The 17046-nt window shown below is 39.1% G+C and overlaps 1 protein-coding gene across 7 annotated transcripts in view; it reads left to right on the forward strand.

Annotated features, from left to right (window-relative positions):
- pop4 (POP4 homolog, ribonuclease P/MRP subunit) overlaps positions 1-14679 on the forward strand; it is a 25921-nt gene extending 11242 nt beyond the window's left edge. For 4 of the 7 annotated variants that reach the window (XM_088413760.1, XM_088413759.1, XM_088413755.1 and 1 more), the window contains one exon: positions 14010-14679. In XM_088413760.1, coding sequence (XP_088269886.1) covers positions 14010-14146 — 137 coding nt within the window. In that variant the 3' untranslated portion in view covers positions 14147-14679. The other 3 variants (XM_088413756.1, XM_088413757.1, XM_088413758.1) reach the window with 3 other exon arrangements.
- The last annotated feature ends 2367 nt before the right edge of the window (positions 14680-17046 follow it).

Below are 17046 nucleotides of genomic sequence, written 5' to 3' on the forward strand. Positions count from 1 at the left end.
TCCCGACATGCTTTGGTACAGCGCCAATCTTGCAATTCTGTGAGTTGTAACCAACGGTGAACTGACGCTCGAACAAGCAACAAGTGTGGTGCCTAGTAAATACAACACACACTACCTCCGCTCCGCCTCCGCCCAGCTCAATTCACGTCGGGAAAAACAGCTGACATGAAATTAAGTGTGCCGATTGCAGGACAAAAAATCGTCACAGGTTTAAATGTGTTTATCAATAAGATGTCAATACATTCCAACCGTTTAAAAAAAAAGTGCGAATAATTATCAGTCAGTCAAGGAGACGCCAATATGCTATTGGTCGATTAAGGTCACCCGGTCTCACTCACGGAGATGCTATTGGCCGGCGTCACACGTCAATCACAGAAGTGCCGATATGCTATTGGCCGAACGCCTTTATCTAGCTTGATGGCACAGCTGGTTGGGATGGAAGGAAGTAGAGAAAACCCTGACTGAAAAAGTTACTTTGACACTGTAAGACCAATAGCATATCCGATTTACCGTATTGACTTCGAGCATTCATCTTTGCTCATCTCTGCTTATCTCAGCACAAGTCACGTCTTTCCAAAGGTAAAAGTCATTTTTCCTTTGTATTTGTTATTTAATGCAACTGTACAGTAGATTATGTCACTTAATATTAATATATGTATACAGCGTGATGATTTTACCTAAGGCATCTGCGCGCGTTGCACGCATTCACGAATTAACATGGGTCTGGATTGCCCGCTATACGAGCAATCCGAGATACGAGCGTAGCCGCAGAACGGATTAAGTTCGTAACCCGGGGGCCCACTGTATATATATATATATATATATATATATATATATATATAATTTGTCGGGAACAGTATCCCCACCCCCAATACCACAAATAAAAGCAGACAACTCCCTGAGATTTTCGTCAGTCTATACAAGGCACACATTTTGACTGGCAACCATTCACACTCACTTTCACAACCTAACTGCACTAATCAGCCAAATGTACCACCACTCTATTAGTGACTCTTACAACGTAATATCTCTTCACATCTGTATAACAGTAGTTTTATATTTTAACATTATAAGAATATAAACCTTTAAATAAAATACATTTTCACCAGAATTGCTTATAAATTTACAGACAATATCATAACATCATAAGAATATGAAACATTAAATGCATTGTATTCACCACGGACGCTAATAATTTTACAAACTCCATTCTTATTTTCTAGCAGTGTAATTGTTGCCACTGAAAGTAGCGACTAAATCCTTTATCCTACAAACAATTGGCTAGCCAGCTAGTAATATACAATCACGTATGCATCCACTTCCAGCCTCATGCAATGAATCTTATTGGAATCAGTCTTGATCGACAAGTGCTGACGCTTATAGGATTGCCCAGAAAATTGGAAATTGAAATCTGATTCCTTCAAAAAAAAAAATTTTCTTAAAAAGAAATTGCAATTTTCAATTGCACACGGCCTATGTCAGAATGAGGTATTGTGTGTAGAATTTTGAGGTAAGGGACCCTTAAAACAAGTTTGGAATTAAGCTGTAAGGCCCTCCACACACCAACCTGACAGTTGCCCATCATGGCCCTGTCGTGTCAGCCTGTTACATTGGCAGATTTGGGTCCTACCTATTGACCGCGGAACACCAGCCAGAAGTTGGGTCGTCGTCATTTTGAGCAGAACCGATACTGCTGCATAGATCTGCCACTTTGTCTCAGTGATCTTCTCTGGAAGGCATACTTACTGTGTTGCCGTCATTCAGTAGTGATTCTGATGATAGCCTTTGCTGGAAATAATGGCCGCTTTCTGCCAAAATGGCCTTTATTATGCACATGTTTTTCTATTTTGAAATCCTAAATAGGCAGGAATTTTCAGGACTTTAGAGAAATTTTGGGGTCCGTTATGTGTTAAACAGAGTGTTACGGACACGGGCACTAGCACGTCCGCCTCAAAGTTCAAAGGTCCCAGTTCAAATCCACCTGGTTCCAGCGTTCCTGTGTGGAATATGCATGTTCTCCCCGAGCCCGAGTGGGTTCTCTCCGCTTAATCCGGCTTCCTCCCACTTCCCAAAAACATGCTGGCAGGTGAATTGGACATACTAAATTGTACTTAGGTGTGATTGGGCGCGTGATTAGTCGTTCGTCTCTGTGTGCCCTGCGATTGGCTGGCAATCAGTTCAGGTTGTCCCCGCCTACTGCCCGAAGCCAGCTGAGATAGGCGACAGCAAGCCTGTGCCCCCTGTGAGGTTAAGCGGCTATAGAAAATGGATGGATGGATGTTACGGACACTTTCGGCTGTTTTGTCTGTTTAGACGATTGGCCGAAAGCAGCCGCCTTGCCCAGTAAAGGGTTAGTTAAGCAGGAGGTAATTGAGTTCCTTCAGAACTGAAGGATCTTCTCTCTCAGGTCAGGTCACAGTTGTGTTGAATTTTTCTGCTTGTACAGTAGATCTTGGAACCCACTCGGCATTTGGGGTGATGATGAAATAATCCCCTTGTGTCCTGGCTTTCCACTTTCCGTAACATCCTTGTATCATGGATGAAGCACATAGGACTTAATCCATCTCCAGTTGTAATAGCGACTTTCTATTGTTACTAAGGCTGCACAATTAATCAAATTTTAATCTCAATCACGATATTGGCTGCCACGATTAATTTTGATGTTCCACAGCAAAATTAGCGTTTAAAAAAAAGTCTGCTGTCAAATCAAGCCCTTCATCCTACCACCATAGGGCAAATGCAAGATTAAGACTTCATTAAGTTTAAAAAATTGCATGCAAGCCAATCATGCAGTGGCGGCGTAAAGGACGGCAACTTGGTTTATGCTTGACTCGTCTGCGAGGTCATCATTCAGCAACCATGCTGCTCCATGCAGGCTAGATTTTCCGCAACGTGTACCTTCCGGAAATTTGGAAAACATGGCCTATGACGATTGCTTATGGAAGGTCACAGAAGTGCTTCAAAATGCATGCCGGAGAGATTCCGTGCATCCTATTTCTGTGCGGACCATTCACCCGTCAAGCATAAACCAAGGTTTAGCAGTAGCCTCAACTGAGAGAGTGGTACGCGATGACAACGCTGAAGTTGGCTTCGGCGCCCTCCCGAGTTATCAGCTTTTAATTCCACCATAAAAGCCTTGAGATGGTAGTTTTCCCAAGTGCTTACATGACAAAAGCCTCATCTCACCCTAATATACCACCTTATTCCTATAATATACGTACCGTGCTAGCTGTCAATTGAGAACCCTTTTGAAAAATCCAACAAAAGATTTGAATAAATTCAGTTTTAAATGACCAAAAATTATGTTTTGACTGCTAATTGATTAAAATAAATAATGTTCTTGGTTCTAAGGAGGCATAATTTTTTTTCATTGGTTAACACTCAGCAAGTACCGTATTTTCCGCACTATAAGGCGCACCCAAAAGCGTGATTTTTTTTTTTTTTTTTTTTAAGCTGACGGTGCGCCTTGTATATGGATCAAATCATGTGCTGACTGCATAAACTGTAGTTTATGCCTAAAAAATCCAGTTCAAACTGACCTGGCCCAAGGGTATTAAAGCCAACACGACCAGGCGCGATTAATTAACTCGATTTTCAGGCCCAACACGATTTTTTTTTTTTTTTTTTTTTTTGAGGACTTAAGAGTGTGTGGCTCCACACTCATGTTTGTCATTTAAATTACCCTGACTTTTGTTTATTCGTAACTTCTTTGTGCTCCATATCGTAATAGCGGGTCAAAAATATATAATGCACGCCGAGGAAAAAATGAAAAAGACGGCGGTGCCACACCTTCACCCGCGCTTGGCTTCTCACTCATACCGTTGCATGTTTGTCATACCGTTGCATGTTTGTCGTTTGAATTTCCCTGACTTTCGTTCATTCGTAACTTCTTTGTGCTCCATATCGTAATAGTGGGTCAAAAATATATAATGCACACTTAGGAAAAAAATAAAAAGACAGCGGCGCCAGCCTTTACACGCGCTTGGCTCCAAACTCATACCGTCGTTTAAATTTCCCTGACTTTCGTTTATTCGTAACTTCTTTGTGCTCCATATCGTAATAGCGGATCAAAAATATATAATGCACGCCAAGGAAAAAATGAAAAAGACAGCGGCGCCAGCCTTCACCCGCGCTTGGCTCCAAACTCATACTTTTGCATGTTTTTCATTTAAATTTCCCTGACTTTTGTTGATTCCTAACTTCTTTGTGCTCCATATCGTAACAGCATGTCAAAAATATATAATGCACGCCAAGGAAAAAATTAAAAAGATTGCGGCGCCAGACTTCACCCGCGCTTGGCTCCAAATTCATACCATTGCATGTTTGTCTCATTGATTCCTAACTTCTTTGTGCTCCTTATCGTAACAGCGGGTCAAAAATATATAATGCACGCCGAGGAAAACATGAAAAAGACAGCGGCGCCAGCCTTCACACGCGCTTGGCTTCAAACTCATACCGTTGCATGTTTGTCGCTTAAATTTTTCTGACATTTGTCGATTCCTAACTTCTTTGTGCTCCATATCTTAACAGCGGGTCAAAAATATATAATGCTGCCAAGGAAAAAATTAAAAATACAGCGCGCCAGCCTTCACCCGCGCTTGGCTCCAATCTTATAGCGTTGCATGTTTGTCGTTTAAATGTTTCTGACTTTCGTTTATTCCTAACTTTTTTGTGCTCCATATCGTAATAGCGGGTCAAAAAAATATAATGCACGCCGAGGAAAGAATGAAAAAGACAGCGGCGCCAGCCTTCACCCGCTTTGCTCCAAACTCATACCGTTGCATGTTTGTCATTTAAATTTCCCTGACTTTCGTTTATTTGTAACTTCTTTGTGCTCCATCACAAAATAGCTGGTCAAAAATAAATAATGCATGCCGAGGGGAAAATCAAAAGGATTGCGACGCAGCGCGTTCATGAGTGCATGGCTTGATCTGGATCTATTCTGCCCTCTGCGGCTCCTGTTTAGTAGTTAAAAAGCAATTATCAATAACATTCCCTGTTTTATCCGATTTTTTTAAATAACAAATATTTCTTAGTATAATATCCATACAACGCTTATATTGTATGAATAAAGTTTATATTCTATTAATAAAGTATGATGATTTTGCTGATTGTTTTTAATACATACCCTTTAGTAAAGCACCATCCAGTGGCTGCACAACGCAACTCTTATCTAGTGAATGCATAATGCAACCCCAGCCAGTACTATGGTTTCAACTCTATTTGCGCCTTATAATCCGGTGCGCCTTATATATGACTTTTTTTTTTTTTTAACTCGGCCATTCATTGATGGTGTGCTTTATAATCCGGTGCGCCTTATAGTGCGGAAAATACGGTAGGTTAGCTGTGTTACCCTGTGTGCCAAGTTTTTGCCATGTCTTGCGTGAATGTTTCAATATTTATTTATGTTTATTATTATTATTATTATAATTATTTGTAAGTATCAAGCTTTGAAGTCGTGTTTATATACTGGTTGTTTAAAACAAGGGCAACAAATAGACATGTATGACCAAACATGATTAATAAACATGATTTCAATATTGAGCAAAATAATCGGGATTATTATTTTGGACATAAACGTGCAGCCCTACTCCGGCCTTCCTTTGTGGAGTTTGCATGTTCTCCCCAAGCCTGCGTGGGTTCTCTCCGGGTACTCCGGCTTCCTCCTACACTCCAAAAACATGCATGGCAGATGAATTGGACAAACTTAATTGTCCTTAGGTGCGATTCGGTGTGTCAATGGTTGTTTGTCTCTGTGTGCCCTGCGATAGGCTGGCAACCAGTTCAGGGCGTCCCCCTTCTACTGCCTGAAGCTAGCTGAGATAGGCACCAGCAAGCCTGCGACCCTTGTGAGAATAAGCGGCTATAGAAAATGGATGCATGCATTGATCTTGCAGCCCTAATTGTTACTGTATGTCACTCATCTGAGGTGTAGTCACATAGCATGAAGGGTCTTGCCTAAGAACTACTTGGGTTGACCATCGGGAATCAAGTCGACCCAGGATTATAACTGGTGGTCTTATAAACTTGTTCAGATTTTAGAATTTCGTGCTAAATTTTGATTCCTAATTAGCTGGGTGGAACAACGATGGACAAAAGAAGACGATGCACGTGCAGCTATTTCTCGCTTGCTGCTCTCTCTTTCCGTCACAAAGTGGTATTCCAGGATCCAAGAACAACTTCAGCAAGTAACAGGTTTCCATTATTTATTCCTAAAAACAACAGAAGATTAAGCATGAACGTAATAAGCAGTTCTATCCAGGAGAGTACAAGTTACCTTCTGACAAAGGCTTCACAAAAGGAACTCAATTTATATGCTAATTAAAATAGAGTGCTTAAAATTGTGACGTGCATTACGAAATGACATTGAATATCAAGAATAACTGACATAAAATCCTGAATGACACTTTGACAGTGCAAATGGTGACACTTATGTTTTACAAACAGTGACATGCATGTAAACAACTGGTGACGTGTGCTTCAAATGGCGACATAGCATAGATGTCACTATTAGTTGAATGGAAAGGGGGCCCAGGGCCGATCGGTAGGGGGCCTATTTTCAAAAACTTAAAATTTTAATATTTTCAAAACCAAAGCAGCCTGCGACCTAAAACCAACACAGGCACCTGCCTTAGACATATATGAGCGGCATCAAAAAATTCAAAGTCATTCCCTAATAAAATCCAGATTATTTTTTATAGAATTAAAACAAAACTTGAAATGGCTATAAAATCCTCAAATTTTACACTAGATACACAAAAATCACCAAATGCAGGGACAAAAAACTTAAAATTTTAATATTTTCAAAACTGAAGCAGCGTGCAACCTAAAACCAACACAGGCACCTGCCTTAGACATTTTTGAGTCTCCATGAGCAGCAGCATAAAAAAAAATTCAGTTGTCCCCTAATAAAATCCAGATTTTTGATAGAAGTAAAACAAAACTTGAAATGGCTATAAAATCCTCAAATTTTACACTAGATGCACAAAAATCACCAAATGCAGGGATAATAATCTATATTTTCAGGAGCAATAGCAGTATTTAACATATTTATGACTTTTTGGCCGAAATAGCTGCCTTTTTTTTTTTTTGGTGCAATTTTGACCTAGGGTTTTAACTTTAAAAAAATCACTTAATTTTCACATCAGAAATGTTATACTTGAGTCGAGCATGCATAAACATTTTAATTATACTCAACAAAAGCAAATTTTGCATTTTTCTATATACAGTACAATCACAACTTATTTAGGTTGAATTCAATGTCACTATTGCCGCCCCACGTTATGCTGGCTATCTGGCTCTTGTCCATCAGCATTCACTTTAAAGCCTGTTGGCCTATGACTTGTAGGACCTGGTCAGCTTCCCGGACTAGTACAAGTTTCTGTTCTCACCGTTTCCTTCCTGCCCTCTTTGACCCTTCTTGCCAGTTTCATGCTCCAAGGCCTTGTTCTTCCTTGCCTCTGAAGTCACGTCCTTGTAGAAGTTAGCAACAAAACAGTTGAAGAGGGACCTGCTGATGTGCGGCAAGATGGTGTTAGCCCGCCTGTGCCCCTCCTGGCTCTTGCATCCCTGCAAGCTCAGGTCTGACACTGCCAGGAACTCCAGCAGGTGTTCCTCCACTGGCAAGGGAGAGGAACCTCACCCTGCGCGCCTTCTTGTCCTCCCTGCACATCAGTGAGTCCCACAAAGACATCCCGAAGGATGCCATGTGGGCCTGCAAGTCTTGTATGTACTGTGTACATACCGTGTACTGTATGGAACTGTACGAGTATGAATGGGTACTGCAGCTGTGTTTGCTCTAAGATAAATAGTTGCTGGTTACGTATTTACATTTGTGTGTTGACTTTCTGTTTTAGTTGCGGTTTCATTTGTTAGATGTACATAGCCAGATCCACAGCTGTTATGCTACACAGTCATCTCTATTTGTTGAGTGAGTGTCATGAACCACAGAATAAGGAAGCAGAGCTTTTTTTTTTTTTTTTTTTACATAGAAATTGCAACACTTACTGAGAAATAAACGCACACAGCGTTTCACATTTATGCCTGAATGCACATTGCTGACAGAAAACATGTAATCAACACATTATAGATCTCTACAGTTAAGATATACAACAAGAGCAAGCACCATCCAGGCCACCAGAGAATGTCCTTATTTACCAGAAGTCCAGTTTATGATTTCCTTATGATATGAACTGCACGGACATGGCAACAAAAAATGGTCACCGGTGGTTAAACTTCTTCCATCTGCAAGTACAGCAGTGACGTGGGGTGAGGTTCATGGTTGATGAGGCACTGACTCCTTTAGTGTCAGATTTACAAATATATAAACCAAAAAGGGTAGCTTATTCAATGGGCTACTGGTTATTTTATATCTCAGCATTCTTCACAAAACACACACGCACACACACGGTACATATTACAGATATGTAAAGGTTAAAAAAAAAACTGCATTTGCTCTACACACTCCATGTGTTGTAGTGATGCTCGGGTCAGGATATTTTCAACACGCGGGGCCTCGCATGTACGGCAAAATATTACCCGCCCCGCGTTTGGCGTTATATTTGTGCCACAATTGCGAGTGCGCAAAAAAAAATTATGAGCATAGAAATCAAAGCTGAGCGAGCGAAAACAAGATTTTGAGCGCAGAAAAAAAATATGGAAATGACGTTCCTCGCTCAAAAATCCTTTTTGCTCGCTCGCGATAGCACTGTCTCGGTCAACATCTCGCTCTCGCTCGCAATACTCTATGGCGTTATATTTGTGCCACAATTGCGAGTGTGCAAGAAAACATTTTGAGCACATAAAATAAAGCTGAGCGAGCGAAAACGGATTTTGGGGGCAGGAAAAAAACTCTTGAGCGCGTAATGATAAGAGTTTGAGCGAGCGTCGATGGATTTTGAACTCAGAAAAAGAAGTTGCTCACTCAAAATTCCTTTTCGTTCGCTCACGATAGCCCTCTCTCGCTCAACATCTCGCTCTCGCTCGTGGTCTCCCCCCCTCTCTCATCATCACGTTTGCTCAACATCGAGTCGTCCTCTGCATGCGCTCAGTTCTGCGCACACGTTACGTTTGTTTATGATCATTACTGTATTGTATCATTCGACAGAACTACCTTGTTAGTTTTTGTACTTTAATAATATAAACCTACTTCCTCCCGCCCAAGTTGATGTGACAGCCCTCTCGTTTGCTCGTTCCGGGTGAACACAACAGGCAATCTCATTGGATACCAAGCTGTCAATCAATGTATAGTCACTTGTGCTCAGTATGGATATAAATATGAAATATTTCAGGCAAGCTGCCCCATGTGTGTAAGACTTGATTTACTTGAAACTTTATTTAAGATAGTAATTAAGAGAAAGCAGATCTTTGGTCATCTTTACAGCTTTAAAAGTATTTCCAAGCAAACACTTCATGTGCTGTGAGCTGGAATTAAACGAATCAAATTACTCTATGCATGGAATCACAACAGCGTAATCACTTGATTTTCCGCTGTTAGGGTCAGCAAAAATACAGCATTCATGGTGCTTCCATCCACCATCAGCTGGTCATTGCAGCTGTTAAATTGATTTGGATGACTTAAGTCGAGAAACCATTTTTTTTAAATTCTCAAATTCTTTATTTTTGGTTTGTTGAAAATTATGGGCTAGGCTTACTATGTGTACACACTTTTTTTGCATACATTCTTGCATATACTGCATGCGTTTATTTTTTTTTATTGTTGTTGTTCTTAGAACTACAATACTGTGTTATTAAAATGTATTAAAATCAGACTGAAATAACCCATACAACTTTACCTTACCTAGTCACTTCCTGTACAATTTGAATAATTTCTTATTGATTTTGGGGAATTTGGGGATAAATTATTGTTCAGTTTGGTGAACTTGTTGATTTTGGGGCATCTTAGCATTACTTCCTGATGATGTTGATGGAATACTTCCTGTTAAGTTTGGAAAACATCCGAGTCATTCCTCGCTTAATATAGGGCACTTGCTTGTTTGGGGGAACATCTGGGTTTTGCAAATCAAATAATCATCATAAATAATAAAATGAAAGTACTGTATAATAAAAATGCAACTTTAATCATTTAGGCGGCTTTTGAAAGTTGTCTGGGGGGATTCAGCCCCCCCAAAATAGGCTTAATGACGCCTCTGTCTGGAAATGAAGTGTTCCCCAATTCCCCATGATCCAATAGGTAACTTGGAAATGCTCCAAAAATAATATGAAGTGACCTGTTATCAATAGGAAGTGTTCTGCTTTGCCAACATTTTGCACATTACAAATTCAGCACACTCAGCTTATTTAATTCACCTTGGAAAGGACTTTCAACATTTCACATACAGTGGTATGAAAAAGTATCTGAACCTTTTGGAATTTCTCACATTTCTGAATGAAATCACCATCACATGTGATCTGATCTTTGTTAAAATCACACAGATGAAACAACAGTGTCTGCTCTAACTAAAACCACCCAAAAGTGGGACTGTAGTGGACCAAATATCTGCAGTCAAGCTATACAATGATCTAATTTTAAGAAAGATCAACCAGATTTTAATTGATCCAACACACCCTCTGTTCACAAAGTTTTTAAGAAGCACAAGGTCAAATGACAGACTCCTACTGAGGCAAATCAGGACATCTTGGTATCACAAGTCAGTTGTACCGACAGCAATAGTACTTAATAATAACAAACCAAAAGCAACTGCTGCATTTTAGTTACTTTTTAGTTGCATTTCTGTTATGTTATTTATTTTCAATGTGATGTATGGGAGGAGTCCACGGAGGAAGGCACTGCTGTCTAAAAATGTTGCTCATTTAATGCTCGCTAAAAAGCACTTAGACACTCCAGAAGTTTTGGCAAAATATTGTGTGCACTGATGAAACCAAAGTTTAATTGTTTGGGAGCAACACACAATGTCATGTGTGGAGGAAAAATGGAACAGCTCACCATCATCAACACCTCACCCCCACCATGAAGGAGGGTGCATCATGGTTTGGGGCTGTTTTGCTGCCTCAGGGCCTGGACAACTTGCAATCATTACTGGAAAAATGAATTCAAAAGTTTATCGGGATGTTTTGCAGGAAAACCTGAGGCTGTCTGTCAGACAGTTGAAGCTAAAAGAAAGGATAGGTGCTGCAACAAGACAATGATCCAAAACACACAAGTAAATCAACTTCATAATGGTTTCAGAAGAACAAAATACATGTTCTGGAGTGGCCAAGTCAAAGTCCAGACTTGAACCCAATTGAGATGCTGTGGCATGACCTCAGAAGAGTGATTCAAGCCAGACATCCCAGGAATCTGACTGAACTACAGTAGTTTCGTCAAGAAGAATGGGCCACGAGTAGTCCTGATCAATGTGCCAGACTGATCTGCAGCTACAGGAAGTGCCTGGTTGAAGTTATTGCTGCCAAAAGGGGGTCCACAAAATATTGAATGTGATGGTTGAGTTACTTATTCCTCCCCCTTCTGTCATTGCTTGCATGCTATCCTCATTAAAAGATGAAAACCTATAAATGTTTGGTTTTAGTTAAAGCAGACACGGTTGTTTCATCTGTGTGATTTCGACAAAGATCAGATTACATTTGATGGCGATTGTATGCAAATTTTATGATTTTATGCAGAAAAGTGAGAAACTGTACCACTGCCAAAAATTCCACAAAATCACCCATTAAAAAAATCCACTTCCCCAAAAAATATTTTTATATTTCGACTGATTAAATTGGACAAAGCATACAAACTGTGAAGTTTAACCCGGTCAAAAATTCCCACTTAACAAAATCTCAACCATTTTTATTGTTTTAATTTAAGCATTTCTACATTTTACAACAGCCAAATATTCTGTTACCACAAATTCCAACATTTTGGAATACCACCCAAAAAGTATGTAATTGATATATCTTTTTGACTTAAATCAAACCACTCAACTTTACGATTTTTTTTTTTTTAATGTTTTATTATTATTATTTTAAATCATTATTTAACCGGCAAGAGATCCATTGAGGTTTACATTTCTTTTGCAAGGACGTCCCGGAGAAAGGTTTACAGAAAGCAGCAGCAGGATCCAAATTTAACAAAAGTTCAGAAGGGTGAGAAATTTCAAAGTATTATAAGAAAGCAAGAAAAATAATAATAATTACATTAAAATTATTAACAATAGCAGTAATGACCACATCAATAAAAGTTGTAATAAGAGTAGTCCATTAATTACAAGAACAGCTAGTGACAAGGAGTTTGGAAAAACCGTGCTTGCAATGAACAAAAGGGAGCTTGGTTTCAAGTGGCCTTGCAGATCGTTCCGTGCCCATGGTCCAAAATAGGACAGACTCTTCCTCCCTAATTCAGTCCTTATAATGGGAACTTCAAAACGCGGCCAACTAGTTGACCTGAGATTTACAGTAGACTGAACTTGGAGCAGATTTATTGAGGTAGAGTACCTTGAACAGAGTGACATAATACCAGTTTGATGACATTTGGTTGTTGAGAGATGATAGTCCTGTGAGACAGTTTAAGGTACAGTGGTGGGTTGTAAAGGCTGAGTTTGTTCTAAATATCAGGCCAGAGTGATAAATGGTATCCAGTTTAGCCAGGGTGGTGGGTCATGCAATTCTGTAGATTGCTGTGATAAAAATAACCTTTTGACTAGACGAGTTAGTGTGGTAATAAAAAAATGATATCTGGATCTATATAGAAAACTGAGAATTACCGTATTTTCCGCACTATAAGGTGCACCGGATTATAAGGCGCACCATCAACGAATGGCCGAGTTTCAAAAAAAAAAAAAAAAAAAATGCCATATACAAGGCGCGCCGGACTATAAGGCGCACATAGAGTTAAAACCATAGTACTGGCTGGGGTTGCATTATGCATTCACTAGATAGAGTTGCGTTGTGCACCCACTGGATGGTGCTTTACTAAAGGGTATGTATTAAAAACAATCAGCAAAACCATCATACTTTATTAATAGAATATAAACTTTATTCATACAATATAAGCGTTGTATGGATATTATACTAAGAAATATTTGTTATTTAAAAAAATCTGATAAAACAGGGAATGTTATTGATATTTGCTTTTTAACTACTAAACAGGAGCCGCAGAGCGCAGAATAGATCCAGATCAAGCCATGCACTCATGAACGCGCTGCGCCGCAATCCTTTTGGTTTTCCCCTCGGCATGCATTATATATTTTTGACCAGCTATTTCGTTATGGAGCACAAAGAAGTTACAAATAAACGAAATTCAGGGAAATTTAAATGACAAATATGCAACGGTATGAGTTTGGAGCAAAGCAGGTGAAGGCCGGCTCCGCTGTCTTTTTAATTCTTTCCTCGGTGTGCATTATATATTTTTGACCCGCTATTACGATATGGAGCACAAAGAAGTTAGGAATAAACGAAAGTCAGAAACATTTAAATGACAAACATGCAACGGTATGAGTTTGGAGCCAAGCGCGGGTGAAGGCTGGCGCTCTGTATTTTAAATTTTTTCCTTGGCAGCATTATATATTTTTGACCCGCTGTTAAGATATGGAGCACAAAGAAGTTAGGAATCGACGAATGTCAGAAAAATTTAAACGACAAACATGCAACGGTATGAGTTTGAAGCCAAGCGCGGGTGATGCGCGGGTTTCTTATGTGCAAGCCTTGTCAATAGGCTGGCCATAATGGCCATAATGGCCAACTCATGTGGTACACCTTGCAAATTAAACAGGAACCTGTAGACTGCCACTCCTACATACTCTGGGAACGTTGATGTTAATGAACGCGCTTTGCTACATTCTGCACTATTGAGAAAAATGTTTGAATGCACAAACCACTCACACTCAGAGTAGTCAGACTGATTTCTGAAAAAGCTAGTATGCACCTGAGCGTACATGATCACATGCCACATCTTCACATGTCGCATCACGAGGAATATTTCAAGTAATCCCACACCCCAAGCACGTAATAATACATTGTCAGTGCATTTGTTGTGTTTTACCAATTCCTATACCGTTCCCTTTTTTCAGTCATTCCAAAGAGGAACAGCGTATTTCAAGTCGAAATAGAGGGCTTTGTGTCTTTCATCTACGGGAACAAGTTTGAGCAGCGAGCCAGCGAACGCTCAGCAAAAAAGTTCAAAATCAGTGGAACCATTGACTTGTAATATGGTATGTTTCTGCCGCGTGACTTGACCAATGAAAACTGTTGCATTTGGATCATTGCTTAAACTTTTAGCATCCAGTCTTGTTTTCTTTTATTTTGTATGTACACTGCTGGTAAATAATGTTTTATTTATTTTATATTATAATGATGAGGCCATGTTCAATTGTAGACTTTTTTTTTTTCCTATTCAAATATTTTGTCAACAAGGATATTTTAGAAAACTTCTTCAGTGGTGGGAGAAAGTTACATATGTGCAAGTAATGAGTAAGTCTCGAGTCTGAACTTTCAAAATTCAAGCGAGTCCAAGAAACTCATACTCATCATAGAGTTAGCATTAAATTTCAACCGTATCATCTGCTTGATGAAATTAGTCGCAACTTAGGTCAAGTCGGACACTTCTTTGTCCAAAATGTAGCTACTCCAATGCATTCACAATCTCATGATTTAGTCCCAAACCAGTCTTTGTCATGTTCATACCAAGCTTTATTTTTGGGTTTTTGTCATTTCAATTAAATGATTAAGTTGCTGAAAGTAGCTGCTGTCTTTTTTATGTTTCAAGCATTGCAGATTGGATTTTGTTGTTTAAAAGAGCAATTCCATGAAACCTGTATATTTTACTGTCTTTGCAAGGAGGACATTTTGCCAATCCTGAGAATTGAGTCAGTATGAATGGAACTTTTCACTCAACAATGGAACTTTTCAGTCATCACTGACAAACTCCTCTTGATGAGGACTAACAGAAACATGCTCAGATTAGCATTGTGTATCTCTTAAAAGTTTTTCTCACCCGCCTTTGCTGGCCAGTGTTTGACCGCAGTTAACACACTGTAAACTAGTGCCGTTGACCATCCTCAAAATAAAAAGGCCTTAACAAATAATGCAGCAAGAACTGCAGTTGAAACTGATTGTTTTTTTTTTTTTGTAAATCGTGAAATGTCTTGTATCATGGTATTTTAAACGTTCTATGGTTAATTTACTTTTTTTTTTTTTAAGGATTTTACAGAGATGAGATCTCATACAACAAGATGTCGTGATTTCTCGTCACTGCACAGCACAAGATTTTTTTTAGGGGGGGCTTGTTTGGCCACAAGTCCAATTAAATGTACAGCATAAGGAGTTGCACGAGCTGCTAAATGTCATGAGAACGCCAGCTAATGTTTCAAAATGAACCCTACCATACCACATAATGTATGAACACAAATGCCCTGGGGCGCTTTTATTTTTGAAGTACAGTGGGCCCCCATGTTACAAGACTAATTTGTTCCACGGTTGGGCTTGTAAGGTGAAGTCACCATATGGCCCACAATCCAAAGCTATGTTAAATAGCTAATGCGTTTAGAACTCCAGGTAAAAACATCAAAATTGTACATAGATATTAAAAATTGGTGCCAAAAGAGTATGGTAAGTATTGTAAGTTTGCGTGAACAAAGTCGCAACGATAAGTAACTAATGCCAAGACAGCTTGACATCCTAATTACGCAACCAGTCATTTCTACATATAACGTCTTATGAAGGTATTCTAGTGGTGAGTATAATTGAAAAAAATGAACTAAGCAAAATTTAAGTCATCATTCCATTTAACGTATCTCTTATTACACAGGTGGACCAACTAAAAACGTGGCATGTAGTCCTGCCATGTTTTACTTACACCTGTGAACCTAAATCACCTGATTATATAATTGGAGGAAAAAATAAAGAACATCTTATAAGCTCTACTCAAAAACTGCACGTTTCAGAATTTTGCATGTGAATTATTTGCCGCAAACAACTCGAGCAGGCCCAAAAGTCGATCTACAGACATCCTTCGGGTCCGCGCCTACCCTGAAACCTGAGGTTTTGTGGACCCTACACACGACCTCCAAGCACCACTCCTACAATGGCAACGAGGGAGTTTCAGCGCTTTTAAGTGCATGTTCCCCGACTCTAACATTGCGAACTCATTTGGGTCGTGGCGCTGACAAAACGGCTTATATAGCCAAGTTTGGCTTAGCCGTTTACATCAAAGAAGAGCTGGTCTCTCAAGTAAACAAGTCGCCGTTCGTGCTCATGTTTGATGAGAGCCTCAACCAGACCACAAAGAATAAGCAACTAGATGTGCACTTTCGCATCTGCGATGAAGGGCAGGTGCAATCACGACACCTGGGCTCCGAGTTTATGGGTCACTCCACTGCTAAGGACTTACTGTCCCACCTCAAAGTAAGTACAATTAACCACACACACAATGACAGACACACACATGCACAGACTGTCCGAGAGTGGATTGTTCATGACAATTTTGTTTGGTATTTTTTTATCTCATTTTAATCTTAGAGGATGGTACACAAAAACTAATAATTCAGCTAAATCAGTGTTGTTACTAATCTTTAACATATCCAAGACTGTAATAACAGGTAAAAAAAAAAAAAAAAAACTGTAGGCGCCAATACTTTTTTATATTGAAAATCAGTCATTTGATGTGTGTGTGTGTGTGTGTGTGTTTTTTTTTTTGATACAATTGGCACTTAAAATATTAAAATTATATATATATATATATATATATATATATATATATATATATATATATATATATATATATATATATATATATATATATATATATATATATATTAGAACTAAGGTTAATTAACACATGTATGCAAAAAAAAAAAAAAAAAAACTTTAGCCGCTTTCTGTTAGTGGCTTGAAAACAGCCACTAACAGAGAATGGAAACGGAACCCCACCTTCTGTGGATAATGGTTCAAAAAATTTGATAAGATTAGTATTTTGTAGTTGAATTCTTATGTGTTTCCAAAAAGTTCCAGATGGTTTACTGTTGACTGTTGTTTCCATTCAAAAATTCATTCAAAACCAATTTCTGCACATTTCACCTATGCAGTATATTTAGCAATAGTAAAAACAAA

Source organism: Hippichthys cyanospilos, chromosome 4, assembly GCF_059441005.1.
Source record: "Hippichthys cyanospilos isolate Australia breed blue-spotted pipefish chromosome 4, RoL_Hcya_1.0, whole genome shotgun sequence".
NCBI lineage: Eukaryota > Metazoa > Chordata > Actinopteri > Syngnathiformes > Syngnathidae > Hippichthys > Hippichthys cyanospilos.